General features: G+C 39.6%; 2 protein-coding genes across 4 annotated transcripts in view; one reads left to right on the top strand and one right to left on the bottom strand.

Moving 5' to 3' along the window:
• Positions 1 to 77: 77 nt before the first annotated feature.
• On the bottom strand, positions 78 to 16,184 carry LOC148901738 (integrin alpha-6-like). Of its 3 annotated transcripts, none has more exons than XM_088989702.1 (25): positions 15,790 to 16,184; positions 14,591 to 14,712; positions 14,434 to 14,513; positions 13,490 to 13,754; positions 13,216 to 13,335; positions 12,939 to 13,152; positions 12,267 to 12,463; positions 11,673 to 11,761; positions 11,255 to 11,382; positions 9,999 to 10,088; positions 9,839 to 9,903; positions 8,943 to 9,088; positions 8,533 to 8,679; positions 8,335 to 8,456; positions 8,099 to 8,255; positions 7,047 to 7,127; positions 6,762 to 6,841; positions 6,608 to 6,682; positions 5,755 to 5,857; positions 5,472 to 5,645; positions 5,287 to 5,400; positions 4,468 to 4,578; positions 4,290 to 4,394; positions 2,746 to 2,871; positions 78 to 2,344 (listed from the first exon to the last, which is right to left on the bottom strand). In XM_088989702.1, the coding sequence occupies exons 1-25, from the start codon at positions 16,077 to 16,079 to the stop codon at positions 2,273 to 2,275; spliced, it is 3,273 nt and encodes a 1,090-aa protein (XP_088845828.1). In that variant the 5' UTR covers positions 16,080 to 16,184; the 3' UTR covers positions 78 to 2,272. The 3 variants fall into 3 exon arrangements, with proteins under 3 accessions (XP_088845828.1, XP_088845829.1, XP_088845830.1); XM_088989703.1 differs by having other exon boundaries at positions 4,471 to 4,578; XM_088989704.1 differs by having other exon boundaries at positions 6,614 to 6,682.
• A 447-nt stretch (positions 16,185 to 16,631) lies between these two features.
• The window catches only part of LOC148901737 (uncharacterized), a 6,547-nt gene continuing 6,466 nt past the window's right edge, over positions 16,632 to 16,712 (top strand). The window contains exon 1 of the mRNA XM_088989714.1: positions 16,632 to 16,712. This exon is cut by the window's right edge and continues 206 nt beyond it. The gene's annotated coding sequence lies outside the window, so the exon portion shown is untranslated.

Below are 16,712 nucleotides of genomic sequence, written 5' to 3'. Positions count from 1 at the left end.
ATTTTGAGATAACATTCTTGAGCAATGAATCCCTCAGCCATAATTTTGTTAAAATCATGCATCACAATACATTTGAATATAGTACAAAGGTTTTATTGATTTCAGTAGTTCAAATGAAAAATTGAAACACATGTATGAAATTTCTCCAGATGGTGACTTGTAGGTCTTGTTCATCAACATAATCAAAAAATATACATAAAAATCTGGAAATATTTTAATATCTTAAACAGAGTAGTTTCCCTTTTGAATTTAACTACTGAAATAAGTAGTGTTGTACATTTATTGAGAAATCATCATTCTCCAACAAGTGTTACATCATAATTTGTGTTTAAATATTTGTCGCTGAACGATCAAGGCCCTTGGTAATGTTTTGTTCAGCCCTCGAAAGTGTTTTCATTTATGTTAGCATTAAGTTAACACATATTGCTAAGGCAAAGCTGCTAAGGCAACGTTTTCTATACTTTGTGTGCTGCATGTGTTTTTTTTGTTTTGTTTTGTTTTTCTTCCATTCTTTCTATGGTCACATGGAGCAGATGTTTGGATGTTTTTTTGTATAATATTGCGCTTTTTTACATATTTTTCCTAAAATGAACAAAATGTGAAGCTTGTGAATGAGGTACAAATTGTGTCCACGTCTCTGTTCATCCAGTGTCGAATGTATTTTGATAAAGAAAACGGTGGAAAGTGTTGTTTGTGCAACTCGGAATGTACACGCGAATAACCCAAAGGAATACAGAAATGACAATAGAAAAATATTATATAGATGAAGGGTGAGTAATCTACGGCCTGTGGGCCATATACAAGTCATGAAATTATAACAAGACCCAGAACATTTAAACAACAAATATTCATAATCCATAAAAAAAATGAGCATTTGCTCACATTAAACGTTTCCATGTTTGGTCCGACATTTCATTGTGAATTTGATATGACTATGGGAGAACCACTAATACTGACATGGCTCCCGATCGGAAACTGGTCCCCACATCCAGCATGGATGACATACAGAGACATCTTACTTGAGCAGTCATGTTAAAACGTTTACATTATGTTCCCAGCGGTCACAAGAGCCCAATTGGCATAAAATGTGGTACGCCGTGGTGCGCTATTAAAAAAAAACAACTCACATCTCTGAGAATGTAAAATAAATATGACATCTGGCTCGCGACAAACCATAAAAAAAAACATGAAAAGGATCTGACATGGCCACCACTAACAACACGCCCAACCTCCCAGAGAACATGGGGATGCAATATGTTTAAAGTGTTTAAAGGGTACATATGGAATCAAGCGTTTTGGATTGTATTGATCTCTGGAGATTCCACTGTAGAGACACAGTGTTGTCCTTTCACCTTGTCCGACAGTGACACACTCTAGTACTGTACACCAGTGTCTGAAACTCATGACAAAAAGTTAGCGGTCACCCGGGCAGGCAAAGTTGCCTGTCCTGCCATAAATTTGCCCACCTCATTTTTCACAACTTGAAACATAATAAAATGACTAATCACAATAAAAAACATTGTTGCGAAGTATAAAGGATTTTTTTAAATTAAGGGAGTACCTACCACAAATGCTCCCTTGCTTAATTTATGGTAAATATCCCTTGCTGAAGATTTTGCCCAGTTGTCGTTTGTCGGCATGGTGCACAATTCAATGTTTGCGTTGCGATGTCTGCTCAAAGCCACATGGACTCCTCTTTCTAAGCGGCTTTCAAAACTCTCAAATACACTTTTCAGTCACGGTGTAGTCCGAAGCACGCAAATTGCCAAATTGCCAAACGAACATACTCGGCACAGCAGCCAATCAGAAGCCTGTTTCGTGCTTCGGACTTTACAGTGACTGAAAAGTGTACTTGAAAGTTTTGAAAGCTTATAAAGAGGAATCAATGTGGCTTGTAGATTTTGTTTTATTGAATAAAACAAATGTTTGATTTGAAAATAATCGTTTTTTTTTTTTTTTTTCTTGAAGAAGTTGTCGGCCACTCTTTGAAAGTTGTACGCCACGGGCTTCCGGGCAGACGTTATTTCAAACACTGCTGTACACAAATGTTGAAGAGAATGGTCTTCAAAAGCACAATTGTCCCTCATGTTGTTGTTACACTTTGTTTAGAACAAACACACAAGGAATATTTTTTGCATCATTAAAAAATAAAAACATCCGCAAAGCTACGTTGATATTGATGTGTGTTGAGTTCTTTGTCAGTTGTTTGACAATGGCCACCATTAATATGATGTTGGATTTTGATCTAATCCGCTCACCCTACATTCTTCTTTCAGGCTTTTAGTTTTCCCAGCTTCATGTGTGTGGACTTGTTATTGCACGTCGAACACTCAATGCAACCTCGCTAGATAGAAAACAAAACAAAACAAAAACATCAGAAATGACATCCTAATTTGACAATATCTGAGCTAAGACATGTTAATAATTTCTTACAGTTACTCATGTTCTTAAAAAAAAGGTTATTGGAAATTACTTCAAATATTTGATTACATCATGTAGATCAGCACAATCATACCGGGATCTGTTTGTATGAAAGAATTTGTTTATTTAGGTATTTATTTATTTTTTTTTTACAGTGACACAAATATAGTAAGAAAAAACACTGTGAGTACTGGCAAAATTGTATACACAGTGTTTGTCAGGTATCAGAAAACTGAATATCAATATGCTAGTTTACTACAATTATGTCCTTTCATAAAGAAGGTGCCCCCCCCCCCACTCAATGCTATCATGCGGTGTTTTTACCTTCCATAAGAAGAAGCAGAGGAGAGCCAGCAGCAGCAGACCTGCGACAACTGTCAGGAAGATGATCCACCAGGCCACTTTAGTGAAATATTCGTCTTTTCGTTCCAGGAACACTGTCACCTTCACCTGCATACAACAATTCCCAAGAATGAGCCTCGAAGTGGTGAGTTACCAATTTAAATTCTAATACAGTGAGACCTCAACTTACAAACACCTTAACTTACAAACTTTTCGTCTTACAAACGTCAAATTTATGAAAATTAAACCTGATAATAAGCACTATTTTCATAATACACACCCACCACGGCTGGCGGAGTGATCTTCAGCGGAAGCACACGACCGAACAGCACCAACAGTCCTTATGGAAGGTGACTCTCCTTCCATAAGCCATCAACGACCATCAAAAAGGTAAATAAAACTTTATTTTACAGCACAGTTTATTTCTTTAATTATAGTCCTCATGCAATTCCCTTTGACCTTCGACCTCCAACGCCATTCCATCAAGCCATAAATGACCATCACAAATGTAAATAAAGTGACTTTATGATACAATGCAGTGTATTTCTTTCATTGCAATACAATAGCACATTTATTACACATAGAATAAGGTATGTTGTGTGTAGTTCTAAGGCTTATTTAGTTGAAAAGTATATTTTCTGGAAACCTGGGAATGGATTATTCCCATTTTAATGGTTTCCTATGGGATTTTTTTTTGAGATACACACTTTTCGCCTTACACACTCTGTCTGGGAACCAATTAAGTTCGTAAATTGAGGTCTCACTGTACTCTCTATAATCCATTAAATTCGACTCAATTATTCTCAATAGTCTATTCTCCTAATTTCTTTACACTTTACTCAGGTGCACCATTTCTGTCGGTGTTGTGGAGAATATAGTTGGTTCAATCAGATGTCAGCTTCTCTGTGATGTCATTTTAATCTAATTGAATCATTGCAGATTAGTTCAGTCGTGTTCAAAGATGTTCCTGAAATTCCATTAGAATGTTTTTTAGCCAATGACTTCATGAAAGTCCGCATTTTTCTCTCCCTGACTGGTTGGTCAGAGCAATGATTTTCAACCACTGTGCCGCGGCACACTAGTGTGCCATGAGAGATCGTCTGGTGTGCCGTGATAAACTATCCAATGCCCCTTTTTCAAATTTAAAATTTTACAGACGTTTATGAATCATTTTCTGCCAATATTATGTCATTGTCCTGTGTCCCGGCTGAAAAGACTGGGAGCGTAATTTAATATTCGTCCGTGTGGCAACATGTCACCAATTGCCTCCTTCCTGCGAGATGGTTCGTGGTGTGCCGCGAAAAAAATCCAATGTAAAAAAACGTGCCCTGGTTGAAAAACACTGGGTCAGAGTATGTGAATTTTGACTAGCAAACCACATTGATGAAGACAGGTCAGTCCACATTGAAGGCCTGGGTCTCAAATGTTCAATTTGCCTCTAAAGTGTAAAAATGGGCTGTCATAAAATGTCATAGTGAGGCCCAAAATGTCAAACAAAAAGTAATAAATGCAGGAAATAGCTTGACCTTGGTGCGAGGCTTTTTCTCTGGCAGTCCAATGTTCTCTGGGGAGTTTGTGAGGGTGAGAGCAGCATCAACAACCATGTCCAAGTAATTCAGAGAGCTGTAATCCTGCCCAGGAAACATCATACATTGTTTTTAATGGTGCAATGCATTTCAAATATCAGTTCAGGAAGCTTTTCACCGCTGTCAGAGTAGAATTCCAAAGGCTTGCGTGAAGAACGATCAATGCAGTGTTGTCCAATCCCACGACAGGACAACGCAGCTCCTCACACTTGAGTCCATCGGAGCAGGACTGTGGAGGAATAAAAAGTCATTTCTGAAGTTTTCATTGTCTGATTAATACTTCTTGTGGGAGTCAGTACAATGAAATTGAATGTTTGTATGTTTTAATATAAAGGAAATGTTAACCAAATAAGGTAAGTGAAGCAAAACAAATACCATATTTTCCCTTGTATAAGGCACACCGGAGTATAAGGCGCAACCCTAAGGAATGGTGTATTTTCAAACCGTTTCCATATATAGGGCGCACCGACTATAAGCGCGCCTTCAATGAACGAATAAAAGTTTTCCAAATATAAGGCACACCACATTATAAGGCGCTAGCGACTGGAGTTACGCACTACTTTTACAAGTGGAAATGGAGTCGTGGCTGCTGACAGTCGTTGCCAGACCTGTTGTGGCTCATTTTATTATTTCACATATATAAGGCACACCTGCATATAAGAAGCATGGTCATATTTTGCAGAAAATCATGGCTTTTGGGTGCGCCTTATACACCAGAAAATACGGTAATCAAATACGCAAACGATATCTAGGACGAAGACTGCTAAGTTTGCAACATTTACACACTAAACATACCATGTCTTGTATTTGTCAATTAGAGCACATCTGCCACGCAGCTACCGCCTACCTTGCGCGCTTGCAGTCTCATGCGCACAATGAATAGACTGACCCACTCTTAATTTATTCAGGAATGAAAACACCAATTAGTAATTCTCACCAGAGTTTTGTATTTTCTTTTTGATGGAAGAAATAAGAATCCAGCAGTGGAGAGTGCATCATATTGGCCCTCGTGTTCAGCCTCACGTCTGTCCCTTGAGACTCTGCGTTGACCCTTAATGTCCAAAGTATGAAGGTAAAACATGAACCAAGTTGAATAATGCATAATTACCTGAACTGAATTACCGTCAGTTTCAGAGGATTTATTTGGTCAGCGGGTGTGCAGGAGACAGAATGCACCCCTGCACCAGTGACCTGAGTCAAGTACAGCAGCCGTTTCCCATCTGTGGTTTCTTTTGGCCACTGAATGTCCAGGGAGGCATTAGCAAACGATTTGAGAGATCTGCCCTGGTTTGTTATCTGTTTGCAAAGAAAAAAAAAAAAATAATTTAGGTCTGGACATAAGACACACACAAAAAAAAACAGAATACATTCATGAAATAAGGGGAGACAGGAGGATCTTATATACCTTAAATTCAAATTGAATTGGGGTTCCAATGTCATCAAAAGTTCTTACAAAGTTTTTCTCCTTTAAGCTTCTACTAAGAGACACTTGAGAGGGTTTGGCGAGCCTGACAACAATTACAATAAAGAAATACATAAAGTATCACATTTAAAATATATATATATATATATATATATATATATATATATATATATATATATATATATATATATATATATATATATATATATATATATAAAATATAGTATTCTACACCATAATGTGTACATTTGATGAAACTATGTGAGCTGATTGAAGTGTGACTGTGTAGCAAATGTAGTGTCCAGTGAGTACATACACATATAGTAGTGTATAGTGGTTCATTAGCTTAAAAACAACTAGGAATTCAAGTGTTGAAAAACATAAACCAAAGAGAATTACACTGTGTATTTTACCAAATCACTTGAACTTTGATACAAAACTACAGTATGTTAGCTCAATGCTAACACACAGTACAAAACATTAAAGATGAACTAACAGAGATAGCATCAATGATGAGATAATTATAAACCTTTCAACAACTTCATTTGGAACACAAGCGGTCCCAAAATATTCAATGTATACAACAATAACCACTATCATATACTCTTTATTGTCTGCTACAAAAAAACAGCCTTTTCGGTTTAATCATAAAATCCAGGTTTACAATGTCTTTACGTATTCGAGAAAGACCGGCACAATACCCATTGAATTATTATGGAATATAATACTGTAAAATTTCGAATTGCCTAATTAAACAGAAAAAAATATTTTTGCCTTTTTAGCGTACTGCAAAGGGAAGACACAATGTCACTAAATAAAGAAATGCAAAGATTACCCATACACTTGCAGCCCGAGTTCAAAAACTACTTTGGCTGTAGCCTCAACTGCTTCTAAGGTCTGCACACTTGTCCTATATAGCGAGAATATAAAATTATAACATGAGTCATGGTCGCATACAGCAAAGTGAGCATAAGAAATCATTTCCTTACGTATGAAGTTGTAATGTGATATTGACAGACTTTGTGCTTCGGGAGATGCCAGTTGTGGTGAGCATGACATAAAATTTAACCTGTCAAGAAAACGATCACTAAATATATTAAAAATAGATTAAAAGAAGCTGCAATGGGCCATATTTGGAGACAAAAGTGAATGCACAAGCACCGGAATTTTTAAAAATATTATCACACTGGGGTGCATTAGCAACAACCATTAGAAATATTCAACCACATATAACAACATACCATGACTTTGAGAAATACTGCCTTAACACTCACTTGAGCATCTCTTTGAAGAGGGTTTCCCAGCTCACAGTCTATCACCGTTCCTTTATCATTGCTCGAGCATGTCACCTGTGCCTGTAAAACAAAACTCATGTTTGTTTCATATACGATACCGTGTTTCAAATTGTAGCTACAACATGCCAGTTGCTTTGGGTGTAGAGGTATTAAGAAGAAGAAAAAATGAAAATAGTCACAATTATTTATTGCACTGGCATGCTTTATATTTTCTGATGAAGTCAATATCTTCTGTTTACTTTGGAATTTAAGTAGTCCCATTTGGCCCTTTCCCTCATTTTTAAACTTAATCATAAACATGAATATTTTAGTCTTAACTCAATCACTGCCAGACGTGCAAAAATGTGTCCACTCCAGTGCCAGTTTTTTTTTTCATTTTCACTCAAATCCCAGGAACCACAGAATATTGAGTTTTAGAACTACATAAACAATCAATGCAGTGTGAGAAACCTTAGACTCTCTTCTTTCATCAGAAAGAAAGAGTTAATTCATAAGTAATATGGGTCTGGGGATCATCTGAGCTTGAAATGAGGGCGGCTGGTGAAAATACAATGCAAACCATACATATTGATTTACGTCGCACTTTAACAACAGCTGAAGCTGCAACAGAGCGCTAACATGGACATAAGGCAATTGTTATTCCCTTGTGTATGGGAAAAACATTACCAGAGGTCTGAGCAGCGCTTTATCGGCACCTCCCATAAAAAAAAAGCACAACAAATTCGGGAATAATGCTCTGTCATATTTTCAATTCCCGAAAAAATTCGGGAATGGCAGTGAATGAGTACATTTTTCCAGCTATGCCATTATGCGAACATGTCACACATTTCAACGAAATCTGGTTACTCATGTGTACTCAACATTGTTCTTTTTATTATTATTTTTTTTCCAATTAAATAGCTCAGTTTGTTGTTGGTCTGTCTCCATAGTAGCTAACACACCTAGCTAACACACGCGCTAAAGCCAAAACGGTAACATTAAAGCTACACAAATAAAATTGATTTATGACTCATGACATGCGGTCCCCTCACCGACGTTGAAGAGTGAACAACAGAAGAGTAGCGAAGAAGATCTGGCAGTTTGACAACCACGTGACTCTGGTGTGCATCCTCCCCGTCTGAGTTGCTAACAATGATCTCCAAGGCCACGTCCTCACCGGAAGGAGTGATGACTGCAACACCGTCCTCTCTAAAGAAAAGATATAGATTGTTTGAAGTGAAAGAAAAGACATGCCAAGACTTCTTTTGTAGGAGTAACATCCCCTCACCTGACCAGTGAATGGAAAACATCCTGATGTTTTTGAGTTTTCCTTTCACAGAACTGATACTGCAGCTCCAGGTTACTGTGGCAAAGGTTGTCACTGCCGCAGCCTTGGTTGATAAAGGTTATCTAGGACAACCAATCAGCAAATAGTCCTTAAGCATCATGAAACTTGGCTTGGTTTTCCCCACATAAATGTTTATACCTCTGACACTGGGCTTTTTTCCTGATAGAGGTTCAGTACAGGAGTGATGTCAGGCAGTTCAATGTTTGTCCTTGCCTTTGGACTGAGGACTGGCAAAGACACAGTGACGGAGACTGGGATGCTGCGCAACCTGTCTCTTGTGTCCCGCTGCAACCAAAGAGTTGTGCTTCATGATAACCAGGACATACATCAAGAATAGTAAGAACGCACAGTACAACAAAGAGACATTTTAGAAACAATTGAAATGTGAAATGTAAATTTCTCCACTGCGAGACTAATAAAGGCAAATCCAATCCAATCCAATTATCAACCATGAGCATGGAGACAAGATGAGTTGTTAATGATTAACAATATATAGTAGGAACAGCATTGTCAGAAAAAACTCCTCCATGATCTGAGTGGAACAGTACCAGAAGTCGGAGCTTGGTGTTCGCACATATATTGCGCCTTTGGGCAGGCAGCTCCAACATCCCCTGAGATGAATCCAGAAAGTCCACTCGAGGAGGATGCCTGGATTTCCTCCTCGCTGCATCAGCCTCGATCAAGAATTTGATTGCTGCGGGGGAACAATGGCATCTTTACTCGAACTTGTTCTCTCCCTATCTCCCTCTTCCCACACTCCAATCACCCTATCCCTCTCTCTTTCTCTCTCCCTCTCGCTTTTTCTCTCTATTGCGATAATTACATTGAAACTTAACTCATTTGCTGCCAGACATGTGCAAAAATGTGTCCACTCAAGTACCAGGGTTTTTGTCATTTTCACTCAAATTCCAGGACCCAAAGAATATTGAGTGTTAGGACTACATAAACATTCAATGCAGCGTAAGAAAAGACTCTCTTCTTTCATCAGAAAAAAAAATAGTTAAATCATAAGTAATATGGGTCTGGAGTCATCTCAGCTTGTAATGGGGTGGCTGTACAAAAGGCAAATGCTGCCCCCTTATGGAAGGGAAAAAACATTGCCAGAGGTCTGACCAGCGCTTTGTCGGTACCCCCGCAAGAAAAACCAAAACACAAACAAATTCGGGAATGACGCACCACGTCATATTTTCAATTCCCGAATAAATTCGGGAATGTCAGTGAATGAGTTAAAGATGCAGTGTCACTGTTGTTACCATATCAAAACACCACAAATCATACAAATATTGAGGCACACATATAAAATCAATCCAAGTGTACAGAATTGACAGCGTTAATTTAGAGTTTAGGTGAATTATTTGTGTCTGGATACACCACTCCCCTCTTGAACTAAAGTAAGAAAAAAGAACAGTCTTGCATTAATAAAAAAAATCAACTGAAAACTCACTCAGTTTGGGGTTGGACGATGCTGGATGTGCTGAGTAGGTAAAACATGCCTGCACTGCAAAATAACTGATGGAACATGACATCAAATCAACAAGGTACAAAAAAACGTAGAAGAGAAATTAGGTTCCTGCATGTTTTTTTTTTAATTTTTTATTTTTTACCATGTGCGCAGATTGCACTGCTGCTTCATGACGTCGATTTCATTTGGTGTTATTGTGAGAGTGCTGCTGACACTGACCACAGGACGAGCTCTGAAACAGATCCACCCAAATGTTAGAAACCAGGTCATAAAAAATGTGGCGCCTTGACTTTCGAGCTTTATTCACCTTATGACTTGGAACTAATTTGATTTGTTTCTCAAATGTGAGCGAGATAATCAATGCACAGACATAATGTGTCATCTAGCGGCAGCGTTACAAAATCTTGACAGCTCAAACTTGTGTCCCGGTTGTCAAATTTGCACTGTATACAGTAATACTTAGTTTTAGAACATTTGTCAGTTCCAAAACTACAGAGAGTGCAATTTGGGAGAAGGGGTAATAAAGTGCGACTTTGTTTCTTTTTATAATGTCGAGAATCTACTATATTTTCCCAAGACAGCAAAATGTGTACCAACTTAATTCATCTATACTCTATATAAATTAAGCCAAAGAATTATCTGTGATTGTTGTTGTAAAGTTCAACGTTTTACAACATGCTTGTTTGTCTGTGTAAGCTCTCAGTCGTACAGGAGTGGTCCATCGATGAGAAGGTTTCTTCAGCCGTCATCTGTACAATTTTGAAGGTTTCGGACGTTTCGCCTCCTATCCAAGAGGCTTCGTCAGCGAACTAACGTCTGACTGGTCGTATCGGCCCTATTTATATATCCCTAATGTCCAGGCATGGCGGCGCCGGACACAGCTATGATAGGTCACTACTCTCAGGTTGGGGGGAGCAGAGGACCCCTCTCTGTGGCCCCACTGATTGTTCCTACATTCCTGACTAACGACTGGCCTATTTCCCCCACTCCCACCGGTATCACCTCATCAGCATAACAAATGTTGCCTAACCTGTTTTGCCTAAGCAGGCTAATGTATGAACAATCCAAATTGAACCTCACCCCACCAGACCGGTTTAAAGAAGGATTTTGTTGTTTTATAAGGAGCGCTTCTTTTACCCCCCTTTCAAACCATCTATGTTCTTTCGCTAAGATTTTAACCTCATTGTCGTCAAATGAGTGGTTGCTAGCTTTTAGGTGCAAATGTACTGCCGATTGAGGGATAATACAAGTGGGCCTCAATCGGCAATTGTGTGTGCTTGTTAAAAATACATGGGAGGATATGATACTGTATAAAATATAATATAAATCCAATATAAGAAAAAAAACAAAATCTCTCAGTCCTAATTATATCAACGATTTGAAACCAAACAAAGTCACCTGTAGACAAACACCATATCTGAGAGTGATCCGACAGCCAAATCAGGGTATTGATTGTCGTCAATATCCAAACTACCCGCCAGAGAATATCCAAACAGCGTGATTTTTTTTGACCCTGGCGAGAGCACCTGTAAGTAAACATGAAAATACAGTAAAGTCTCGTTATATCGATATTGGATATATCGATAGTCCCGGTTATATCGATACTATTTCTATGCACGCACGGAGAAAATTACATGCGAACAGGGTCGGATATATCGATAGTCCCGGTTATATCGATATTTTTTCGGACTCCCTTGAATATCGATATAACGAGACTTTACTGTATTGATAATCATAAAACTCAAAATTCATAAAAACAGTCATCCCTAAATCAAAATTGTGCAGTAATATTCCCAAATGTGACTTCAAACACCACCTGCGCTGCCTTTCTGTTGATGCCACTTGATGAGCCACAGTAGAGGTAAACTCGACCGGACCCATCGTAGGGCGCTCCCACAGCAATATCTGTCATTATGAAGTTTGTGTGTAAAAATTAGATAACAAAGTAGATAACATAAACCTTTGTTACAATTAAAACTAGTAACACGCACACGCACACGCACACACACACACACACACACACACACACACACACACACGCACACGCACACACACACACGCACGCGCACACACACACACACACACACACACACACGCACACACACACACACACACACACACACACACACACGCACACGCACACGCACACACACACACACACGCACGCTCACGCACGCACGCACACACACACACGCACACACACACACACACACACTCACACGCACACACATGCACACACACAATTGGGCTGAATTAGATCTTTTCTATCCCTTGCTGTTAATGCGTTAAAAAATATGAGAACTTTTCCTCTCAAAATGGAAACATTAACCCCCTTCAATATTCACAACAGCAACAGCAAAACCTTATGTTTTGTCTCAATGCATAATTTGTGAAACAGAATGACAGCTACCTCCATATCCATCTTGATTGACATCGCCAATGTTCTCCACTGCGAGTCCAAACATGGAATCTTTACGGCCAAGGATTTGAATTGGATTAACATCCTGCCAATTTTCCCCTTTTCTGTTGATGTAGATGTAGACCGCTCCGCCAATCACACCATCTTTGAGAAAGAATTCAGGTGCTCCCACAGCAAGGTCCTCCCACCTGGTGGTGGTTGGATCGTTATTACAAACTACCACATAAAACAACCATCAGAGGTACCTTGACCAACAAGTTATTTTTTTTCCATGACAAAGCATCATAACCAAATGTACTTGTATCAAAGAACAGCCGCCCTCGCACCCACTATTTAAAATTAACTAAAATACCATTGTGTCCAGCCCACAAAAAAAGATGAAAAAAATATATATATATATTGTAAAAAGTAAACAAACAAATGAACAAATAAATAAATAAACATCATTAATTAAACAAACACACAAATAAATAAACAAACAAACAAACAAACAAATAAATAAATAAATAAAATTCAGCATAATTATGTATGAACTGTAATATCTGTGTGTTGGATTCTTGTCATTTAAAAGAGTTCTGGCTGTTCGGACGTTGATGCACTCGTGAGTCAAGGTAGCACAATACAGATATTAAAACTTCCATGATATCACGCATCAAAACAAACCCGTCATTGTTGAGATCCACCACGGCAAGATCGTATCCGAAGGAGGAGGCCAACTCCGGACCAGACAGGACCAACTCGACAGACAAGCTTCTCTTCGCCAAAGGGTCTGCCCTAAGAAAGGCCACTTGACCGCTGTATCCTCCTCTGGGTGCTCCCGATATGATGGTAAGCTCACCTCCTTGGAGCAGTCTCATCCCAGAGTCGGTGGAGAATCCTGGGATGAGTATAAATTGTAGGAAGGTGAAACCTTCTTTGCAATCCTCGGGAGGCAACTAACCCAAATAGCTGTTTCTTAGGAGAGGAATGAGTTTGGAGTTAAATAGGTCAATATTGCCAGTCTCTCGAGGAAGTTCACCAAAGATGTCCAGGTTGTCCAGCAGCTCCGTCCGTACTATTCCTTTTGACAGAATCCCATGAGAACGTTCAGAGTTGCAAAATGTTTCACAGCGAGAACAACAATACAGTGGGACCTTGACTTACATGAGCCCAAATTTACAAGCTTTTGTAGTTGTCAATCAAGGTTCCACTGTAATCAAATAGTTATATTAGACCTTTCCATTCATAAGCGCCTGGTGCTCCGAAAACCACAGATCGGTTGTCTTTTGCAAAAGATGCACCGTGTCCCTGTTGGCAGTATGCAAACCACTCATGGTCTTTCTGACGTCTATTCAGGTGTTCAGCATCGCAAACCACTCTTCTCCACGACCTTTCCTCTGTCCCGACTTGCAGATCGTCTCCTAATATGTAGCACTGGCCCGTTACCAGGCGAGGTGTGTAAAGGCCTGGGCTCCACTGTTGGTAACGATGGGCACAAGTCTGTAAGAGAAAGATGTTTGGATCATTGACATACATCATTGACCACTTCAATGGTTCTTAAACTTGGTTGGTATAGTGGCTGTCTGTAAAGTAATTTACACAAAAACATGTTCATATAATTTCATTTCACAAAGTATGTACCTCCTGTCTTCCCCATGTCTTGACCTGGACTCTAAATGTTTGAGAACTCAGAACTCAGTACGTACAGCACAGGAGCTTGGCGATTGTTTATGGTTACTGTGGGCTTGGATGAAAGCTGCTGATGATGCTTCTCTGGGAATAAATTCAGAGTAAGGCCTCGAATTGGTGTGCCCAATCCAGATCCCAAACCAAGGATGGTCATCTTCCCTCATCACTTTGTAGATTGAGGTAGATGTTTTCTAGGCAGCTCACTTGAAAGGGCATCTAGTTGATACAGTTCATCATGGAAAAAAAGTGAGCTGGTGAAAGTCAGCCTTGTGAGCTGCTAAAATTCTGAAAACCATCGCATTTGACAGTTTCTTGCTTAACGATGTCCGTCTTGTTTTTAAAACCAAGTGCTTTTGTAGATATGAATAAAGGTTCTTTCGTGTGTGTTATTGTGTTTGAAGTTTCAACCAGGACAAAAATCACTGGATAACATACAATAGCTCCTTGAGAACACTTGGTCTAGATGTGGCAATGGAGTGTGCTTCCTCACCATGACATTTTGACCCGGACCTTGGCTTGTCACTCTGACTCCCATCCACTGGCCGTTTATACCGTTGCTTTCAAGGAACTCTGTGACGAAACACATTTGTTTGAAGCTCGTCTTTACAGATAACTGCCATGTCAATACACTATAAACGCAATGCTACCTTCGTGGTTCAAGTCAATGGCCTGACATTCCTTGGAAGACACACTAAGATCACATTGATAAACAACGCCGGTAATATTTCCCAGGTATGGATGTTTTGATTTCGGTGACCCAACCAACAACCTGAGGACAAATTGAAGGTGGAATTATTATTGATTTCACAAGTTATTTGAATGTAGACGGTAAACATATGTTTCTATTTGGCCAATGTTTTGTGTAATCTGCTTTGTCGTGCAGCACCGGGGTGATGGAAAACAGGATCGGTCCAAATAAAATGAACAATGTGGGCGTTTGTGTAATGTGAACAGCAAGTTGATTTCAAAGAATGGGACCATGAATAAAAATGCTATATTCCCATCTGACATGAGGGACCAGGCAGGAATGAAGTGATGGAGCAGCTCAGAGAAAGACGAGGCGAGGCAAGACGAGGAGTGACCCATTTCCAAAATTTCAAAAGAAATAACAGTTTCTTAAAATACACCCACAGCTAATGGAAGGAGGACTGAATTTAAGTTATATTCTTCCTCTTTTATGCTCCATTAAGAGGCCAATTGGATATTTTTGCGGTGCACTGACTCCAAAATAAAGTGCATAACAATAAACCATCCCAAATTAGATTTTTCTTTGAGCCTCACACACACACACACACACACACGCACACGCACACACACACACACTCAAGATCTATTTAACTACAATATTCATTTTAGCATGTCAATCATACATTCTTTGCCTGCATGGAATACCTCATCTCTCATCTCATTTTCCGTACCGCTTATTCCTCATTAGGGTCGCAGGGGTTGCTGGAGCCTATCTCAGCTGTCTTCGGGCACGAGGCGGGGGACACCCTGAATTGGTTGCCAGCCAATCGCAGGGCACACAAAGACATACAACAGTCACTCTCACACTCACACCTAGGGACAATGGAATGGTCAATCTGCCTGCCATGCATGTTTTTGGAGTGTGGGAGGAAACCCACGCGGGTCCGGGGAGAACATGCCGGCGACCTCTGCACTGTGAAGCTGGTGTGCTAACCACTCGACTATCGCCCTGCATGGAATACCTTTTCCTTAAATTGTTTTGACTGCTAACCTGTCTCATAAACCGATCGGTAAGCAACGTTTCCTTTTGGGACAAAATAGGATACTAAAGAACTTAACTGCACTTAATTGGAGATATTAAATGTCACTACAGACTCACAAATTCTTTTTGGTGGGACTCAGCTGTTGATGGAAAGCAACAGAAAACCCAAAGAGGCTGCCCTGGGGTCCCGTTCTCTCCATGACCGTCTGAATATCCAGATTGAAAGCGGCGACATTGACGCTCCACAGACACACAGTGTACCAAAACCTTTCCATGATTAGAATGCGTTGTCTCGTGATCGAACTCACACTTGTATGGCCGGCCTCAAAGAGTCTCATATAAAAGGGTTTGGCCATTGTGAGTGTTGACTGTTGGCACGGAAAAACAAAGGTGTGGTAGCCTGTCATTCATCATCGCAGTTCCAACGCTGCTCTTGTCAACTTTATGAGTTGATAACTGGAGTTAATATTAAACCTATTTATGCTTCAATGGAAGTCAAACGTGAGACGCGCTTTTCCCGCAAATGTCTGACGACAGTGCCGGTGTTTTCAAAACTGCCGTGTTTTTCACCAGAGATGCTATGTTGGCCACGGGTGGAAACAAGACTTCATCTCTGCTCTAAAAAGCAGGACAATATTTCTGCTTATGACATTGTGATGCTTGCTGTATTTCTTTTGCCTGATACAGAGATTAAACCTCTTTTTTGGAGTTTACCAAAATGGACAAATTTGTACCTTTTTATTCACAGCACTCAAGTGTCAAATAGTTTTTTCTTCAGTGTAAGATATTTTCTATCGTAAAGTATGTCTTCTTCCCAGCAACATGACCCCGGGTGGCAAACAAGTTCATCTGTCATTCCTCACATTTGTGATCTTATGTTTATCAGAGCTGTATGTGCAACACCTACATGAAGAACGGTAGCTGTTTGTGGTGGGCTTTTGATCGCTATGTGTGTTGATTCAGAATAGTGCTCACGGTGGTTATTGACAGGAAATGTGGGGGTAGGTTAAGGCTCAGAAGAAGCAAAGATATTAGAATTT

This window comes from Hippocampus bargibanti, linkage group LG02 (assembly GCF_051943395.1).
Source record: "Hippocampus bargibanti isolate YZ-2025 linkage group LG02, ASM5194339v1, whole genome shotgun sequence".
Lineage (NCBI taxonomy): Eukaryota > Metazoa > Chordata > Actinopteri > Syngnathiformes > Syngnathidae > Hippocampus > Hippocampus bargibanti.
This window is presented reverse-complemented; position numbering and strand designations above follow the sequence as displayed.

Excerpts from the sequence above, each read along its gene's own strand:
- LOC148901738 (XM_088989702.1), bottom strand. The coding sequence starts at position 16,079 with ATGACAGGCTACCACACCTTTGTTTTTCCGTGCCAACAGTCAACACTC. Across the intron at positions 8,457-8,532 it reads AAAAAAGCCCAGTGTCAGAG|ATAACCTTTATCAACCAAGG; the intron begins GTATAAACATTT and ends TGGTTGTCCTAG. Across the intron at positions 7,128-8,098 it reads TTGTTCACTCTTCAACGTCG|GCACAGGTGACATGCTCGAG; the intron begins GTGAGGGGACCG and ends TTTGTTTTACAG.